General features: G+C 33.6%; 2 protein-coding genes across 6 annotated transcripts; both read right to left on the bottom strand.

The window, feature by feature from the left end:
* Positions 1-2,101: 2,101 nt before the first annotated feature.
* Positions 2,102-5,759, bottom strand: LOC124820232 (Core-2/I-branching beta-1,6-N-acetylglucosaminyltransferase family protein). Its single transcript, XM_047291889.2, has 2 exons — positions 4,555-5,759; positions 2,102-4,473 (listed from the first exon to the last, which is right to left on the bottom strand). Exons 1-2 carry the CDS (start codon positions 5,125-5,127, stop codon positions 3,832-3,834), a joined length of 1,215 nt encoding a protein of 404 aa, XP_047147845.2. The 5' UTR covers positions 5,128-5,759; the 3' UTR covers positions 2,102-3,831.
* Positions 5,760-14,529: 8,770 nt separating this feature from the next.
* FRS9 (FAR1-related sequence 9) lies at positions 14,530-18,411 on the bottom strand. Of its 5 annotated transcripts, none has more exons than XM_088097153.1 (4): positions 18,171-18,411; positions 16,254-17,737; positions 16,007-16,082; positions 14,530-15,228 (listed from the first exon to the last, which is right to left on the bottom strand). In XM_088097153.1, the coding sequence occupies exons 2-4, from the start codon at positions 17,730-17,732 to the stop codon at positions 15,188-15,190; spliced, it is 1,596 nt and encodes a 531-aa protein (XP_087953279.1). In that variant the 5' UTR covers positions 17,733-17,737; positions 18,171-18,411; the 3' UTR covers positions 14,530-15,187. The 5 variants fall into 5 exon arrangements, with proteins under 5 accessions (XP_087953279.1, XP_047147847.1, XP_047147849.1 ...); XM_088097151.1 differs by lacking the exon at positions 14,530-15,228 and adding an exon at positions 15,237-15,751; XM_047291891.2 differs by lacking the exon at positions 16,007-16,082 and having other exon boundaries at positions 18,268-18,411.
* Between the last annotated feature and the right edge of the window lie 563 nt (positions 18,412-18,974).

The raw sequence follows: 18,974 nt of genomic DNA, 5'->3' as shown, positions 1-18,974 counted from the left end.
AGGATAAGCGGGAAATATTTAGAAATAATTATAGTAAATAAGAATATATCTTAAGGAAATATTTTATTTAGAACAATATTCATATTTTATTCTAGGAAAATATTTTATTTATAACAATATTCATATTTTATTCTAGGGAAATATTTTATTCTAGGAAAATATTTTATTTAGGAAATAATTAGTATAAATAAGGCTAGAGGCTATTGTTAGGGTCATGCTTTTGGTTTGAGAGTCTTGTGAAGGAGGTTATGCTCCAGAATAATTGACGGAAGTTATGCTCCCAATTATTGTTTATTCTATTTGATTCAGTTATTCTTATCAATAAAAGAGGTTTATTCATCCATTTAGGGTTTTTGGTTTGAGAGTCTTGTGAAGGAGGTTATGCTCCAGAATAATTGACGGAAGTTATGCTCCCAATTATTGTTTATTCTATTTGATTCAGTTATTCTTATCAATAAAAGAGGTTTATTCATCCATTTTCTATTGCCCATTGTCTGTGAGAGTGTGTGAGGGATTGTTCTGGTTACGTTTCCTACTCAGATACGTAACAGTATGCCAAACGGCCAATTTTGTGCCCCTTATCCTGTGCAGAATACCTACACAAATGCCAAGCCCTGGTTCCTGCCCCATGTTTGGGTTTCCAAACCAATGGCCTCAAGCTATGGTCCCTCAATAAGTCCACAATTAGGTTTTGAGCCTGGAAGGCAGGTCCGACTGCAGATTGACCTGAACGAGAAAAACCTTGCACCACCAAACGTGAATGCAAGTGCTTTGGTATCATGGTTACCTCCATCTTGTTCAAGGTAGTCATGGTAACCTTGGCCACGAACCACATTTCAACAAAGGCAAACCATGACATATACATTTTCCCATTTAGTTTCCAAGCGGTAATGGAAGGAATTCCAGAGGAAATAGTAGGTCCAGTAGACATTTCAATCACAGTTTGAGGAAACTAACAGGAACAAAGAGCTAGCCAATAAGAAAACCTTAGCAAACCCATTAACCAAGTCAGAGAACAAAAGGACGACCAGGGACTAAAATGACACTGAGGAGGTCTGGCGTGCCCTAACCAGGAGTCGCAACGTTGCTCTGGTGAAAGGAAGGTGGCATGCGGACACACCCAACAGTAGGGAGGAGAAAGTGCATGTTCGGAGGCGCATGGAGTAGAGATAGGCTTAGGGACTGATGGGGTTGGCCATTGCTTGGAGAGACACTCTAGTTCCAATGGTTGCTGAAGAAAATTTTGGCGGTAGACAACAACAATAGATGACAATGAAAAAGGCACCCAAGAAGACTGAGACCAATACAGCGATATTGACTCGCTCTAATACTAACTTAAGATTAATAAGAGAGAAAATATATTTTAGAGGGCTTAAAAGACCCCTCTTATATCTCATACTTATACTAGAAACCTAGGTACAACTTATAGGTACAATAGATAGTAGTTCCAAACACAACTACTTTCTACCCAAATTTAATACTTATTCTAACACCCACAACCACAGATAACCCGATAAATTGAGTGGACAAAGACAAGAAAAATACTTGTGTCCTTAGGTTATTTAGGTTTGGGTTTTCTAGGCCCAAAAATGGTTGATGGCTAACCCTGATAGTCATAGTGGGAAAAGGAATGGGCAGGAAAAACAGAACAGTGCCAAACTGACAAAACTCATGCGTAGCTGCAAACTGTTGCTCCAAAAAGATGGGTGTTGGTGAGAAAGAATGTGCTCAAGTTAGTGGGAAAATTAAGCTTTCATTTAAAGTTGAAATCTCCAATTCAATGGAAGAGAGGTGAATGCCATCAGCACCCCTGAAAAGCCATAGGTGACACTTACACAAGGCTCAATTAAGGTTCTTTCAATGCCTTAGCACCACCCATAAAATGCCCCAATTTCACCATTTATCACAACCACTATTTAAAATTGTGATGATATTTAAGTTTCATAATGACCAAGAGCGTATCTGCTACACTATCCCACTATATCATTCTATTGATAACTATGTTTTCAAAAACCACAGAATTGTTTTTGAAAATGTGGATATAAACACACGTACATATGGGGAGGGGTCAAAAAGAATGACAAAACAAGACAAATAGATATAAAAAATGACTCCATTTTATTTATTTTGACGTCTCTGTGTAACTAGATATTACAGAGAACCCATAAAATTTTATTCCAAGATATTGAAAATTGCATTAATATGTTAGTATGAACTAAATGCCAAACTGAAATGAGAAATATATTTTCAAAATTTCAGAAGTTAAACTTATACACACACACACACACAGCAGTAAAAAAGAACCTTGAAGTTCACAATTTCCCCAAACTTCAAGAATTCTGTGTGGACATCCTCATCAAATTCTTCAAAGCAGCGATCAATCTCTTCATCTGTATACTGGAAAAGGGGTTAAAGAGGTCAAAAAACATATTATGCATTAAAATATGATATTACATAAGGTCCTTTATACAAGAAACAAAGGGGTGTCATTTTCTGGCCCTAATTACAGAAAATATACAACTATTCTAAAATATATTAATTGATAACTTTCTTTTATACACTAAATTTATTGTCAATTCTATTGCTGAGATAGTAATTCATTTCTCATAAAGGTGGATGCATGCATTGGATTATTAACTATATAATATGCAGTAGTTGGTAGGAAAAACTATCCTTTGAATTACGAGTAATGTCAACATATATAATATAACTAACACTTACACTATTTACTTCTATGGGTGTTCCTGAAATAATATTTTAGTTTGTAGCATTGTTAATAAAATTAACTAACTTTACTATTTTCCTCAAATTCAAATCAGTTATTTGTTTCTCATATAAAGGAATAGAGGTAGTAATAATACATATAAAGCATTAAAACAACCAAATACACACATGCCATTTAATACATTTTTGTATGATACAAGCATAAATTTAATAAACCTGACCATTGAATCACGGGATATTATCTTTATGATCATGCATACACAAACTATGGAACATTCATAAGTATGCAATATTATTATAGAAAAGCACTTACATTTTCAAAATATATTTGTGTTAACATGAAGTAGCATAATGAAGGCTCAACTACATCTATTTGAAGAATACATCCAATCTGATGTTTGCATAGATGGAATTCAATGTACGAGGAGTTATCAAACACTGTAAATATGACAAAACTTATTCTTGGAACTAAACACATGTTTGGATGAACTCATTTTGAGGCAAAAAGTAGTTTAACTCAAGGGTTCTTAAGAGTATGTTTAGGGAAAAAAGGATCAATTATTTACTAAACGATCATTATTTACCAAACATATTGTAATAGGAACAAATACACATAGCATATGTGTGTGTGCCTTGTGCCTAGAAGACGAAGTACTAAAAGTGCTAGTTTGTTTTTTTCAGAACCTAAAATAGTCTTTATATGTTATCAAAAGTTTTCGATAAAAGTAAAACCCTTCTAATTAATTTCTATGGATTATAAAAAAGAATGTGAAGAGAAATAGTGAAATAGATGTCAGTTTCAGCTTTCTCTAGAGTGCATAAGGAGTGAAAAATATACTACAAATTTTGGTTCATGGCGTATGGGAAGTTGTATGATATTGGAAATCAAAAAGAAGAAATAACATACAAAAACCCGAAGAAAGTGCACCCTCAACTTTATACAGAAGGTTGGCAGGTAGGACACAAAAGAGAAACCAAAAGAAAATCCTCTGCCACAACAGCTGCATTGACAGAAACTGCCTACGAAATCCTAACACTCTACTCCAACCCAATGCAAACGTTGGAAATCTGAATAAAATATTTGCTTCATTCTTTAGACCCTAAACCCTAAAAGTTCATAACCTGAGAAGAAAGGTTTAGCAAGGGCTCGAGTGCACTGGGATCAAACTTGCGGGCAAAGAGGTAACAAATGGAAGTCATCTCGGAATTATATCGACAGAGGGAACCGTTGTTCCTTAAAGCCTGAATAAAATCGGCAGTTATATTAGCTCTCCCAAAGCTTGCAGGATGAGGACCCAGCATTGACCAGTCAACCCATGTGATGGTACGGTTGGAATTAAGAGGACCATGAAACATGTTCAAGAAGGTTGGAATGTAATGCTCATCTGGGTAGCAGGCAGGCTTACAGTATTTTCGGAAGAGGGAAAAATATTGGGTGTCAGAGATTATATACACAGCAAGAAGACGATTGAGTTCAAACCACTGAGAGCCTTTACGCCAGTGTCGAAGTTGAATATGAGGAAGCATACTGCGACTGTAGCGACCGCGGCCATAGCGGGTGGGATCATCGTAGGATTCAACAAAACTGTGGGCGGAGTCTGTGAGATATCGGTAGACAGTGGGGAAGTTGTAGATTGGGATGCAGCTCTCGGAAAGGAGAACAAACCGCTCATTGGAGAAGTCCAACAGAGCATTTGCCAAAAGCCGTCTCTCAGCATCTGCCAGCGTCACTGTGCCCCACGAAACATCCTGATCACACCAATATCATGTCTGAGCACATCACGGAACCAAACAAAAAGGAAAAAAAAAACGAGAGTATTTGTGATTTACCTGGCTGGGGATTTGGCGCCCGTAGAAAGGGGAAGACTCGGAGACGTTGAGATGGAATCGCGGAGGCGCGTGGACGTAGATGCTGAAGAGAGGGGCGTGGCCGTTGAAGAATCTCTCCCAGAGGGGCAACATGGGAAGGGGACCCCTGGTCAGAAACATGAAAGCCACCTTCGGGATTCTGCGGAAAGGGTACCCTTCTTTCTTCGGCATCAAGGAAGCCCTCCAGAACAGCTCATCGTCCGACAGAGTATGAGTGAGGTTGGGCGGATGAAGGAACTCCCCCATGTCGAGAGGCGGAGGAGGAGGAGGAGGGGAAGAAGGCGGTGGTGGTGGTGGTGGTGGTGGTGGTGAGGCTGCGGTGGAAGAACAGTTGGAAATAGGGATATAATTGTTAGGGTGATGAGGGTTGCGGTAGGGCTGAGATATGAAATTGGTGTTGTGGATGTGAGAGCTAGTGGTGAGACCCATGACGACTCCCCCCGCAAAGACGACGAGGTATGTGAGGATTTGGGCCAATTTGAGGAGCCCCGCGTGCTTGTCTCCCTCCTCCCTCTCCCTCTGATTCCGACCCATCCTTTCCTTTCCCTTCCCTTCTGATCCACCGATCCTGAACACCACGCCGCCGTGACCACTTTCACTCGCTCACTTGTATCACTCGGATGAATTCATACACACATGTATCGATCATCACCCTCCCACCGCTTCAAATGCCAATCGATTCCCTCTGTTTCTCGACCCAATCGCAATCACTCTCTGATATCGATGATGCGATCAACGTCTCTTTCTCTCTTTCTCTTTCTCACTCACCCTTTTCTCTCCTTCCCATCTGCCACCTCACTATTCCTCACCTAAACTAAACTAATTTCAAATTCAATTCCATTTTTATCTCTTATATTATTCATCTCTCTTCATATTTGTTTAAATTTAAAAACTCTTTTGTGTAAAATGATATAAAATCGAAACTTAAAAACTATAATATTTTATCTTTACCACAATACGGTGATAAAAAAGACAACTTAATTGAAAGTAAACAATTTGGATAGATTGAAAAACAAAATATTTCGCATAATTCATATGTTCACAAATCATCTACTAACAATATTAGAAAACAAGTATACTAGTAATTTGCATTTATACTCAGTTAACACCTCTTCCCTTTTAAGGTTTTTTTATCATTTCATGAATTGATATTACGTGTATTCCTCTATTTATTTAATTGACACGTGTCCATTACCAGGCTTTTGTTTCATTTGACTCATTGGTTTGGCCTTTTACACTTTGCGCCCAACATTCTCTGACGCAACTACTGTGCATGATGGCGATTTTCGATTTCTTGACTCTCGGTCTCTCTCTCTCCATTCATTAGCGTTGCTGGGTTTCTTGTTCTTCGTGGTGGTGGCTTTTCTCTCCTTCCTGTCCTGCAATTTTTCGATATGGAGTTTTCCCACATTTCCGTTACTTACAATATTGATGTATTTTATTTTTGTTGAATGTTGATGTAAAATGGCGTTTTTTTTATGTTACCCAGTTTCGCAGCTTCCGAGCTTACTAGGTAATATGAAGTCTTCTTAGCTTCCCCTTACTTCCCAGTTTTCCAAATTTGTTCCAAGTGTTAATTTCCAGTTCTGTCTCAGATCCCTGTTTTTTTTTTTTTTAGTTTTGGTAGTTATGTTCGTTACTTCTTGCGCCAATGGTTCCAGTTTTGGGTTTGAACGGTAATTTCTTGTTTCTGATGCTTAATTATGGTTCTAATAACTGTTTCGTGATTGTTTACACGTTATATTCATGCTTCTATGATAAATTCCATTTTTAATTCTCATTTTCCACTTTCTACATTCTAGTTAGGTTTTACAGTTGGTTAATTTTAGGAACTTAATTATGCACTTACCCTTTCTATTAATTCTCAGTTTAAATGTTCAATTAGCATTGGTTTACACTTTTTTTGCATGTTAATATCATCATTCCATTCATAGCAAGACATAGAAATACATTTTGCATCATAGAGCACACTAGATCCTTTGCTGTCAAAACTATGTTACTCTGGTTCTAGAGTATCGGCTGCCAAATTGGGTTTAAAGTGTGAATTTGTGCATTTTGATGTTGTTTAATAGTTTTGCATGCATCTCATGCTTAGTTTTAGGGATTCAAAATTGTCTCATTCATTTACATTGTGTATAATAGAATAGAATTCTGCATTAGCTGTCAAAAGCCCTTTTACTATGATGCTGAATTTGAAAAGTTTTATGCTTTAGTATATAAAGGAATTGGTTACAATTTCCCCTTCTGATTGATTAGTCAACTCAATTTCATGAAATTACTGCAACAGAATTTTTAGATGAATTTTTGTAAGGGGTTCTTGTCATTTAAGCCATGTATTCCACAGAGCTTAATGCTAAGTGGGAAGCATAGTGTTGGATCACATTTTACTCTTTCAATTACCAATTATGTAAGTATCGACTTGAACTTTTGTTTTCAACATTTTAAGTAAATTATTTGCATGTTTTAATATGTGTTGCTCATAATTTTTAAAGATTAAACAGATTAGCAATTGCTTCCCATTTGTAACTAATAGGTATTTTACACACAAGCAAACTATCATCAAATCACTTATAGTATCTCTCACATAAACTCTATATTATGTGGTGCACTTGTTGAAACTAAACTATAAAAAAGAAAACAATCTATTATTTTATTTTACTCCCACAGAGCTTGTTTTATCTCATATAGAGCATTCTTCTTTCATGAGGTACATGTTTGAAGCAAAGAGAATCAATACATGTAGATGACTTACTACAAGTTTTCTTCCTTACCATGCTTCCTTTGGAGTGACATCATGTAGACTCTTAGTTGGACAACAATTCAAAATATAGGAAGTAATATGTTGAATGATACCCTAAAAACATAATTGGCTCTTCCTTGCCATCCCACTTTTTTTTTTTCATTAGGTGCATGTATAAAGCAAAGAGAATCAAATACCTGTTAGATGACATACTACAAGTTTTCTTCTTGAGCATTCTTCCTTTAGAGTCACATAATGTATGTTTCTAATTGGACTTATATTATATAGACAACAATAGATACAACTTCTCCCCAGAACTGTTTTGACATGTTTTTTTCTTTAAGCATACACTTTTTTCATGTTCATCAATATTTTATTCCTTCTTTTACCTTTTCCACTGTGTTAAGGAGCAAGTTCTTGAATTATACCATTCTTATTATAATAGGAATGGAAATCATTTGAGTTGTATTCATCACCCCATTTGTTCTAAAAAATTTAATAAAATTTTGTTGAGTACATTCTCGATTACAATTAGAACACTTGATCTTTCTTGATTTATGATTAAGTTTAAATAAACTTTTTTTAATTGGACTTTGTTACATTAAAATTTATTGAGCATTAACTAAAATTGTTGATTAAAATCAACTTTTAAAGGCTTGGTAGACATCAGGCGTACTAGATAGATAAGTATAATTAAAGAGCCTATGCTATTGAACTTCACTAGATAATTTGATAAATTTTCCATGAGCTGAGTTTTGATGTTATGATGCATAGACATTTCCTTATTGCTATAGCTTGTGCTTTGTGCATCTAAAGTATATAAGTAAGATAAAAGGTGTTTATAGAAATGATAGATCATCTAATGTATCTATGGATGGATGATGATAGCAAGTTGATTTTTAAATTTTTTGACGACCAAGAGAAACAAAGATAATAAGCTTAATGAAGAAATATTTTTTTTTTAAGATTGAAAACATTGCTAGAATCGTCTAATGAGTGTATGGTCAAAATAGTCTATTTAGTTTATGACTAAAATTGTCTAATGTGTATTGGCAAAATCGTTTGATGAATGTATGACTAGTGTAACACCCGCTTTTTAGAGAGTTACAAAAATATTCACTTACATTTAAGGACACAATATTTATTTTTATTTCGTAATAATACATCACAGTCAACAGTAATAACTATAATATAGACCGAATCTTAAAAAAAAATTGTTTAAAATTATAAACCAAATTATTTCACAACATAAAATTACATATTTGAAAATACCATAGAGTTTTTTCTAATGTATCCTCGCTCTAAACTTCTCCTGCATCACCTGAAACATCATCTACTCCCGTATAACGACACGAGTTATACTATCATCGTAGTCATACAAGTAGGGTGAGCTAACCAAATACAGAGAAGAAATAAGCTACAATAAATGAACACGAGTCTCCCTTCGTTTTCCATCCCTCACACTTAGATATTAGATTTATTGATTTTTGTCCTTCACACACAGCTACTAGACACTGATCCTTCACACGTAGCTATTGGACCTATATCGGTTCTATCATACTCATACATTGGATAAATATATATATCAAAACTAGTCCCTCATATGGACTACGGATAAGAGTCGTCCTCCACGCGCAGCTTTGGACATATCTCCCATGTTCTTCAAGGTCTTATGAGTAAAAACATTCGTTCAACAAGCATCATACTCAGCACGAGTCATTAAAACTATGGCGAGATATATATATTCCCTCAAAAGAGGAAAATGATAGGACTCGAATCCACCTATCGCCTTACACAGGAAAAAGGAATTATCCTTTTAACTACCAAGATAAAACATAAATCTTCCCGATTATACATGATAAAACTAAAGAATCATCAAAGACTATTCTATCAAATCCTAACAAGACCCTCAACGTCAACGTATAAACTAATAATATACCAACTCCAGTTTTTAAGATTTCTCTATCCTACTATAAAAAAATAACCTTAATATAAATGTTCTGGGGAACTAAGAAGTTGAATGTGGCATAGCCGGTTCGACATCTTCTTATCCTTCCAGAAAATACAAGAGAAAAAGAAAAACAATAAACGTTTTGGGGAATCAAGAAGTTGAATCTGGTATAGCCGGTTATACATCTTCTTATCCTTCCAGAAAAATGCAAGAGAAAAAGAAACACAACAAAAGTTATGGGGAAACAAGAAGTTGAATCTGGCAAAGCCGGTTAGAAATCTTCTTATCCTTCCAGAAAGATGTAACAAAAGCATAATATCATTCTACATTCATAAAGAGAATCAAAATTCTAAACATATTTAAGATTTCATATCATACAAAAAACAAAAGACTCCCTTATCTCTTTTCCAGAATTTTTTTTTCTCTTGCTCAGAAGTTGTTTATCCAAAAATCTTCCAGAATCTTTACCCTCTTTGCAACCAAAACTTCCTAATTCTCTCTCTCCTTAACTTATTTCTCATTCTTGGTGCAAAATTTCCCTTCTCCCCCTGGGCTATTTATAGCCAAAAATATTTTTACTATTATTTTTACTATTCAAAAAATAATTAATCAAAACTTATCTGATCATCCTTGGCACCAACGTGGAATGTTTATCCAAAGTTTTTTTTTACTATTCAATTTTTGCTATTCATTTTTACTATTTATTTTTTACTATTCATTGTTTTACAAAATCTTCTAAAATATGTTCTCAAAATTTTGAACCCCTCCTTCTAAATATTCTATAATTCTCTATCATCAAATTTTAATTTTTCTTACTATTTTTGTTTATCTGGAAAAATATACTATTATAACAAGCTTCTTTCTATGCATTGAACCACTACAAAATTTTCTCCAAATATTCATACCATGTTCATATGCATAATTTTATATCCAACATAATAAAATACATTCATCACATAAATCATACAATTGAATATATTATGAAATAATTTAATCGTACATAATCTGTCTCATAAGAATTTGGTTAAAAATTTATTTGTAGACTCTCAGGAAAGAGAGGTACGTCACAACAGACAACTTAAGTACTAAGTCTTTCCTAACCAACGTGTTTCTCAACTAGTTTTTTAACCAATTTCTTATTTACAAATCCAAAATAACAACATAGTTTTTTTATTAACAATATTAACACATAAATTCAAATATGTATAGTTATACAACAAGCACATATGATTTTTTATTAACGGTATTCACACATAATTTTACATTATTTGTGAAGCAACATAAAAAATTGGAAACATCTTATCATATTTATTTTAGGTCTTACAACTAGAATTGTTTAATTAATGTATGTTATACTCCTATAATCAACGTTTAACTAGAATATCTACTTTGTGGAGAACTAGACTTGTCTAATGCTTTTGAGACTCATGATTGTCTACCACGTTAGACATTCTACAACTAGATTTTGTTATTTTGGAATATCTTTTGCGTTGAATTTTGACCTATAAATTATTACAATGAGAAAATATATCTCTAATGCATTTTATTAATTATTTAATTTAAAGTATTTTCTAAGAGATAAAAAGGTCTATTATTTATTAAGATTTATTTTATTTAAAAAATTCAAAGAGAAGATGGTTCATTAATTATTAATATTTACTTTATTTAAAATATTTTTTTAGGAGATAAGAGGATTTATTATTATTAAGGTTTATTTTATTTAAAATATTTTTTAAGAGATAAGATTTGGTGAATAATTATTCAATTAAAAGAATATTAAACAAACTTTTTAAGAGGTAAAGTGGTTACAAGAAGCGTATAAACTAAATTAGATCCCGAGTATATATAATAAGATTTTCTTCAAAATAATAATAACATAATTATATATATATATATATATATATATATATATATATATATTTGATATCTCATTAGAATATTGATATAAATTCTACATGAGTCAATATGAAGAAGATTTCTTGACAATTTTCGAACAAATCTTACTTTCCTTTTCTCTTTGTACAATAGGTATATATGAAAGAAAAATATGATAAGAGTGAGGTCTTCCTAAACCTTAAATATCAATTTTAATAAACTATATAATATTAGGCGTCTAGGACTTACCATAAGATTTAATTCCATTGTATCACATATATGAATATATGTTTTACTTATGATGATCCACTATGAATATCAAAACTTAATTTGGGAAAATATTAGTTAGTTGAGTATTTCTCATTAAAAATATTAGTAGAATCATAATTATTTTCTTTTTTGAGAATATCCATCATTTATCGACTAATAATAGAGATATATTCTCACTACTAGGAATGTCAACAGGTTAGGTCAAGAATGATAATGTTTACTTGTTACTCGACCTGCACATTAAAAATCACCAATTACTTGTCGGATACTCACTTAAAAATTACTCGCGAGTATTTTAAAACTTATGAATACCCATGAATACCTGTAAATAATTAAAAAATACGTTTTATAAATTTTTAAAATAAAATTTTAATTAAATTATAAAAAAATATAAAATATAATATAAATTCAATTAAATATAAATTTAATTTAATTAAATTTAAATTAATAAAATATAAATTAAATTTTAATTTTATGTCATCCCTACTCACTACTTAACCTTGGCATGTGAGCAAGTATTAAACAATTTCACGTTTGACCTACAAATATCCTAGTCTAGAGAATTATTTTAAATTATCCAAATATTCACTTGTAAATACTTCCTTAAACTCCACATGATCCTTGTCTTTTATTTTAGTAGTGTACCAAACTATGAGTTCTAAAACATAATCACTCTTTTATTAATTGAATCTCAACACATTAAAATTAAACCTAAGAATCTTAAGCCTCCAATCAAGATGACTCGTACACTTGTTAGAACACATGCCAAAACATACACAGAAGAAAAAAAAAGAAAGATAACAAGATAAATGAAAACTAAATATGAAATTTTTATATTTTACACATGCGTATAACATCATTACAATTTATATAACTATTATAAAAAAATAGTTAACAACAGATTAACTTTTAACCAATATATAACACTAGTTGAATTATCTACAACAAAACAATCATTATTTAAAAAAAAATCTAAAAATTAGAATTTCTAGTTTGAAGACTAAAGACACAGTATTCCTTAATTGAAAAACTAAATACGCAGTTAAACCTTTTAAAGATTTGAATTTTGAACATGATAAAATCACACTAGTTATTAAATAAATTGTACAAATTAGAAACATACTAATGCAAGTGTATAAGAAAAATGATTTTCATACAATAAAAACAATTCAATGAGATTAATTCAGCTAACATGACAAATATTCTACAAAAAAAAGTATATATACACATCTTATGTTAATTATGTTATTAAAACCCTATAAATAAACCTATGAATTTGGTTAAGCTCACATATCCTCTTTTACATGGGTACATGAGTCAAGGTCAAAACAGTTTACAAGATCAAAAGATACACATAAGAAAAAATTTAGATGGCCAAAATAGTTCCAAAAGCCTCATGGGTGAGGACCAACCCTAGACTAATTTATGTGAGTTGATTTAACATCAAGATAGAAAAGTTTTGGTTAGATATCGGTCAACTCAACTATATCTTTAATGTGGGCAAAATCAATTGAACTCTTCAAGTTGGGTCATCTCATATTGACTCTCAGTCCAATCTGACTCAAATCGACTTTCGGTCCAATCTCACTCGAATCGACGATCGATCCAATTTGACTATAATCGACTCTCGGTCTGATATGACTCAAATTGACCTTCATTCCGGACAACTCGACTTGAATTTCAACTTGTGTTAACTTGGATAGTGTTTTGGCTTGAGCTAACTTATCTTAACATTTGGCTTAGACCGACTTGTCTTGACACTTGACTAGGGTTGTCTCATCTTGATTTTCAACCTACGTCGACTTAGCTTGACTATGAACTTTGGCTAACTTAGCTTGAATATGGGCATGGGCTAACTCGATTCGGTTATGGGTTAGGCCGAATTGGCTCAAACTTCTATCTAGGTCGGCTTGTCTTGACTTTGGTCCTAACTTATCAGTCTCAAACTTGGACCGAGTCGACCTCTTCCGACCCTCAATCCGAATGAGTCTGTCTCAATCTTCAACCAAGATCAACCTGTCTTAACCTTCGAACAGGGTTTGTCCGACTAAACTCATCTTAACCTTGAATCAAGGTTGGCATGTCTCGTCCTTCGCTAGAACCCGTCTATCTCGACCTTTGATCTAGGTCGACCGATCTTGACCTTCGGTCTAGGCTGGTTGTTCTCAACCTTATCTGGTTGTTCTCAACCTTATCCCTAAGTTGGCTACTCACGACCTTTGATTTAGGTCCATCACACTTGACCTTCGATCCCGGGTGACCCATCTTGACCTTTGGTACAATGGTCTCATCTCGACCTTTGCCTTGATAGTCTCCTCTCAACCTTTAACGTGGGCAACTTTGCTCGGCCTTCATCTTACCTTGACTTGAAATTTAAACTGCACCAACTCAATTTAACCTTCAATTTGTGTCAACTCAACTCAAACTTTGATTCGAGTGGACTTGGATTGATCTTGAAGTCTTAACGACTCAACTCAACCCTTGACCCAGGCTAAAAGTGTTGTATTTAGAAGTTAATAAAAGTATTGTAGTTGGATCAAACCCACTTTGATCTCAAGCCTAACCTACTTTAAAAGAGGGCTTGGAGAGTTCGGACTTTGTTTTTACTTATTCATTTGGAGACCATATAAAAGAGAACTTATTCAAGAAAGTCGGAATTGGTCCATAAGTCAAATTACACCTATGCCTATATGAAACTAATAATATATTGTTTGTAACTAAAAATGTAACAGAAGATAAATGAAAACATCTTTATATGAAGATTCTCAAATGTCTTCCATTACTAATGGGCACGAGAAATCTATTCTACCATTTGTTTTAATTAATAATTTGCCGAGAAATTTAAATATTCAATGAGACTAGGATAAAAAACACACAAAAGCACAATTATTATATTCAAACTTAGACAGTAATAAACTACGCATAGGTTATTTCGGTATCCTCAAAGGAATCAAAATGTACATATAGTGAAGGAGTCCTCTTGAACTTAACGAAGAATCTATCAACTTAAAGGATTTAAAGTCGATATAACATCCATGCCATTATGCGTGGATCTCGCCCAAACAGAAGAATAAAGAACAAAATGTAAACAGAAAAAGAATCAACAAGAAAAGGAATTATGTTTTAACATTTCACCTCAGTTGAGGCAAGAATAAATACAAAGATTATTCTACACTTAAATACACTCTTCAAGATAATAACCTAAAGCTAAAGACTAAATTCTCACAAAACTCTAATTCTCCTTTCAAGTGTGTAGAATATATGAGAAAATCCTTTCAAGTCCAAAATTCTATGATGATGTCCAGAGGTAGTCATCACCTCATCATTAATGAAGTAATTAAATTCATAAACTTGCATAACTTCATTAATGAAGTGACTATGACTACGTGGCTTCATGCATCGTTTCACTTCATTCTTCCTTAGAATATCTTAGAACCTTCTAGAAACTCCTAAAATATTTTTCATCACGTTTTCTAAACATAATTCCAAATTTTATAAATTTATTTTAAGCTCCATCTCTTGTTCTCTCTCTTGAGTAGTCTCCTTCTCTTGTTCTTCCTTCTTCAGATATTCTATGATGCTAGATGTCTTCATGAGATCCTCATTAAAGCCTTTGCAATCACTGCAGTCATTCTTTCAAACTAAGTCTTGCATTTTGGACCTTTACTGATAGCTTTAACTTTTGTTCTTCCATATCCTTCAGCACAGCTAGCAAGTTTGCTCTATACACTTCGCATCGTTGATTTGCGACTTCTAACTCAGCAGTCAACTCTTGGATTTTTTTTAGCTTCTCTGCATGCTGCAGAAGATCCACGTGTATTAACAACAATGCAGGTCATGTATTAAAGGTGTATACACTGGTGCAAATACACATAAAACCTGCGCTCTACTAAAGCATTAGTAAAAAGAAACTCTGCATTTATCATATAATGTTAAAAGGTTCACAAGATAAGCACAAAAACAAGGATGTATCAAGACCATGTGCCGTTCCTATTATCCTATGTCAGACTCAAGTCATAACAACAGACTCAACTTTAGAAGGTTCAATTTAAACTTACTGGAAAGGTAATTTCAATTTCTTAAAATATTAAGAGATGAGAAAAGAGATCACCATAGTCTTAAAACAAAAGAAATAATAATAAAAAATAGTCCATCACATACCAACAAATATGTTATAACCGAAACACATAAAATTCAAATTATTCACCTAATATCGTATAAATGGTACGCATGTTTAAGGGGAAATGCAATGAGCCTTCATAAATTTTGACCCTTCCGTAAAATGGCATCACCAGCATTAAATTTGTACCAAACTATTAAATCTGCAAAATATTACAATAGATTCTTCTGTTTAGCTACCATTTAGCTCAACAAGGGAAGAGCTAAGTGACATCTAACCAAATTCATTTGTGAAAATCTTTTGAACATTTACCAAAGTATTGAGAAAACATTGCCAATATTCCTCATAAGAACATTATGTAAAGTTTAATGATTAATTGAGACAAGGTTAAAGTTGGTGGTAGCTTAATAAAAGATCAAAATAAATGTCATTTACATACTAGATTGAAAAGGGTTACCTAGAAAACACCAAGCACGATCTTCAAGAGCCAGCTTGGAGGTAGTACAGTACAAGGGGAAAAATGGTCCCACCCCCTAATTACATACATTTTATTTTGTTGACACAAAAACATATACAGTTATCCTAACCATGGATGCAACTCGTTATAGAATTCATCAGAAAAGGTTTCGTGTACATAATTGTTTTAGTGAGAACCCAATGAGTTTATGATCTGAGGAAAAAATCATAAGGTCAAAGAAACTAACCATAGACTGATAGGTTGGAGCATCTTCATCTGCTGCAAGCAAACCCCCACTGCTTCCATTGGTTACTATAGCTCCCTCTGCTGTTCCAGTAATCTGATTTTTTAAAGTACAAACCTTACTAGCTGCTTCTTGCAAAGCTCTCATGGCAACATGGTAGATTTGGATTGATTTCGCCCCTTCTTCCACATATTTAATTGCTTCTTGGCGCAAATTGTTATAACGAACTGTTATAGACTCGCGAGAACTACTTGGCAATTCAGATGCATGTTCTTCTAACAATGTACCAGTTTTAGCATTTCTTGTCCAGCGTTTCAACAAATACTGTGATGGAAGAGTGAGAACATTTTTAGCTCTGAAGACTGCCAATATATGCCTACAAATAATTCCAGAATATTCAAACATCTGACAACTGCAACTAGCTTTTGTCTCAAAAGAATTAAAAGTCACAACGTGAGATTTTTGGTTTTCCCCAAATTTGGCAACTCTATATGTAGTGATGGTTCCTGAATCATCAATTTTTGTAGCAGGATTTGCAAGAGTCTCTACTAACTCTTCCTGGAATTTCATGAATATCTTTCTCGTGTAAAGACTGGCAGCTTGTTTTTCCATAGGAGATGGTGTTTTTAAAACTGGACTACTATTAGTGGTCTCATAATCTGCTTTTAATTCTCTTTCATGCCAATTTGATACAGCTTTCTCGTACTGTCTAACCAATCCCAGTAGCGTGGTGGATGAATTCACATATCCATCAAAGAAAAAATTCAAAGACTCATTTCCCTCATTTGAAGATATTTCTCCAAAGAAACTATCCCGCAAGTAGACAGGAACCCAATGTTGTCGTGCATTGTACATTGACTGAAGCCATTCATTATCCATGACACAGAATCTTTCCAAGAGTGAATGCCAATAAGATTCAAACTCATCAGTAGTCTCACTCTCGTGAACGCATTTCTTGAATTCAGTTTCAATAGCAGGATGCGATTGATATAAATGAGCCAGTTTGCCTCGGGTTTCTCTAAATATGCTCCATTTACTAAACCGATGGCGAGTTGAAGGGAGAACTTGGGCAACAGTAACATGTATTGAAGGGTCAAAATCTGTTGTAATGGAGACAGGGTGACTGCCAGACATGGCATGAAGCCAAGTCCTGAATAGCCATATAAATGATAACTCAGATTCATTGAGAATCAATGCACAACCAAATAACACGGGTTGTCCGTGATGATTCAACCCAGTGAAAGAGGCAAATGGCACCCTACATCGGTTAGTCTTGTAGGTTGTGTCAAATATAACAGCATCTCCAAAATAAGAGTAGTTTGTTCTAGATGTTGCATCAGCCCAAAATATATTACCACACGAGAGATCATCGTCATCCTGGACTGCATAAAAGAAAGAATGATTTTCTGCCTGCATGCGCTTCAAGTAGTCCAAAACATGATGACCCCCGCCACCAAGGGTACGCTGCCTAGATATACTCATATGTGCTGCAAGGGAGCAAGCGGAAAGTGATCAGGATTGTCCCAAAAATGGTGAGTTGACAGGTTCAAACTTTAGACGAAATCCATAAATAAATGATGAAAAGGTAATCAATTAGAATTTCAAACTTAATGAAACGGCAAAGATACGACCCCTGCCATATCTAATCCCAGTACGTCAGAAACAAATGTGAATAAGAATACTATATTCTTAATGGGTGAAGAGAATAGTACAAAGCAGATCATCAACTTACACAGAACTCATATAGATAAAGCCATTAGCCAGACATAATATAAGTCTAAAATAAGCTCAGCCAACGGTAGTTAAAGGCTACAAAATGTGAGCTAGAAACAACTCCTTCACATGAACACGAAAACTCTACTATACTAAAAAGCAATAAATTAAATAATTTCAGAAATATATCTTCTGTACGAGAACAACCTACAAGTTGCTACAACTACACAAGAACAAGAAAGCAGCCCAGAATTTATTTTCTAAAAATCACGATCAGAGTGGCTGTCAGCGGTAGGGTCCTGACCAAGTGACGGACGGCCGTGGCGTCGGTGGCTTCCTTTCTTGGCGGCAGACCGCCGGTGGCCGAGAGAGTTAAGCGTGTGAGGGGGAGAGAGGGTTGGGAAAAGGTAAAGAATGTAATGTTTAATTTGATATTTTGATTAGGGCATGGAAGTGACAGAGGAAAGAAATGAAAAATAAAGTGAATTTTTTTTTAAAAAAAGAGCATTAAATTAGGAACAAAAAATGAAAAATAAAACTAAAATTTTTATTAATTATGTGACTAATATGATAGAATAATTTTTAAAATATTGTTTATGTTTAACAATAAATTGGATTTAATATTGAAAAAAAGTATATCTATTATTCATATTTGGTATCCTTGTAAAATGATTCAACTATATTATATTGTCACTTAACAATATATTTAAAAAAATAGAATTAAAATTGAAACAAAAAAAATTCTGCAACGTTAGTACTAGTAAATTTTTGTTAAAAAGAATAACGATAATTTGTCCCGAAAATACCAAAATTCAAAATAATTATGTCTGCTATTCTTGGTAAAATAATAGTCAATTATACTATATTGTCTTGTCACTTAACAGTATATTTAAAAAAAAACTAAATTGAAATTGAAATAAAATTAAAAATAAAACAATATTCTACAACGTGAGTACTACTACTAGTAAATTTTTTGTGGAGAATAACAAATTAGAATAATTTGTCACAAAA

Source organism: Vigna umbellata, chromosome 1 (assembly GCF_029865625.1).
Source record: "Vigna umbellata cultivar VRB3 chromosome 1, Vumbellata_1.0, whole genome shotgun sequence".
Classification (NCBI taxonomy): Eukaryota; Viridiplantae; Streptophyta; class Magnoliopsida; order Fabales; family Fabaceae; genus Vigna; species Vigna umbellata.
This window is presented reverse-complemented; position numbering and strand designations above follow the sequence as displayed.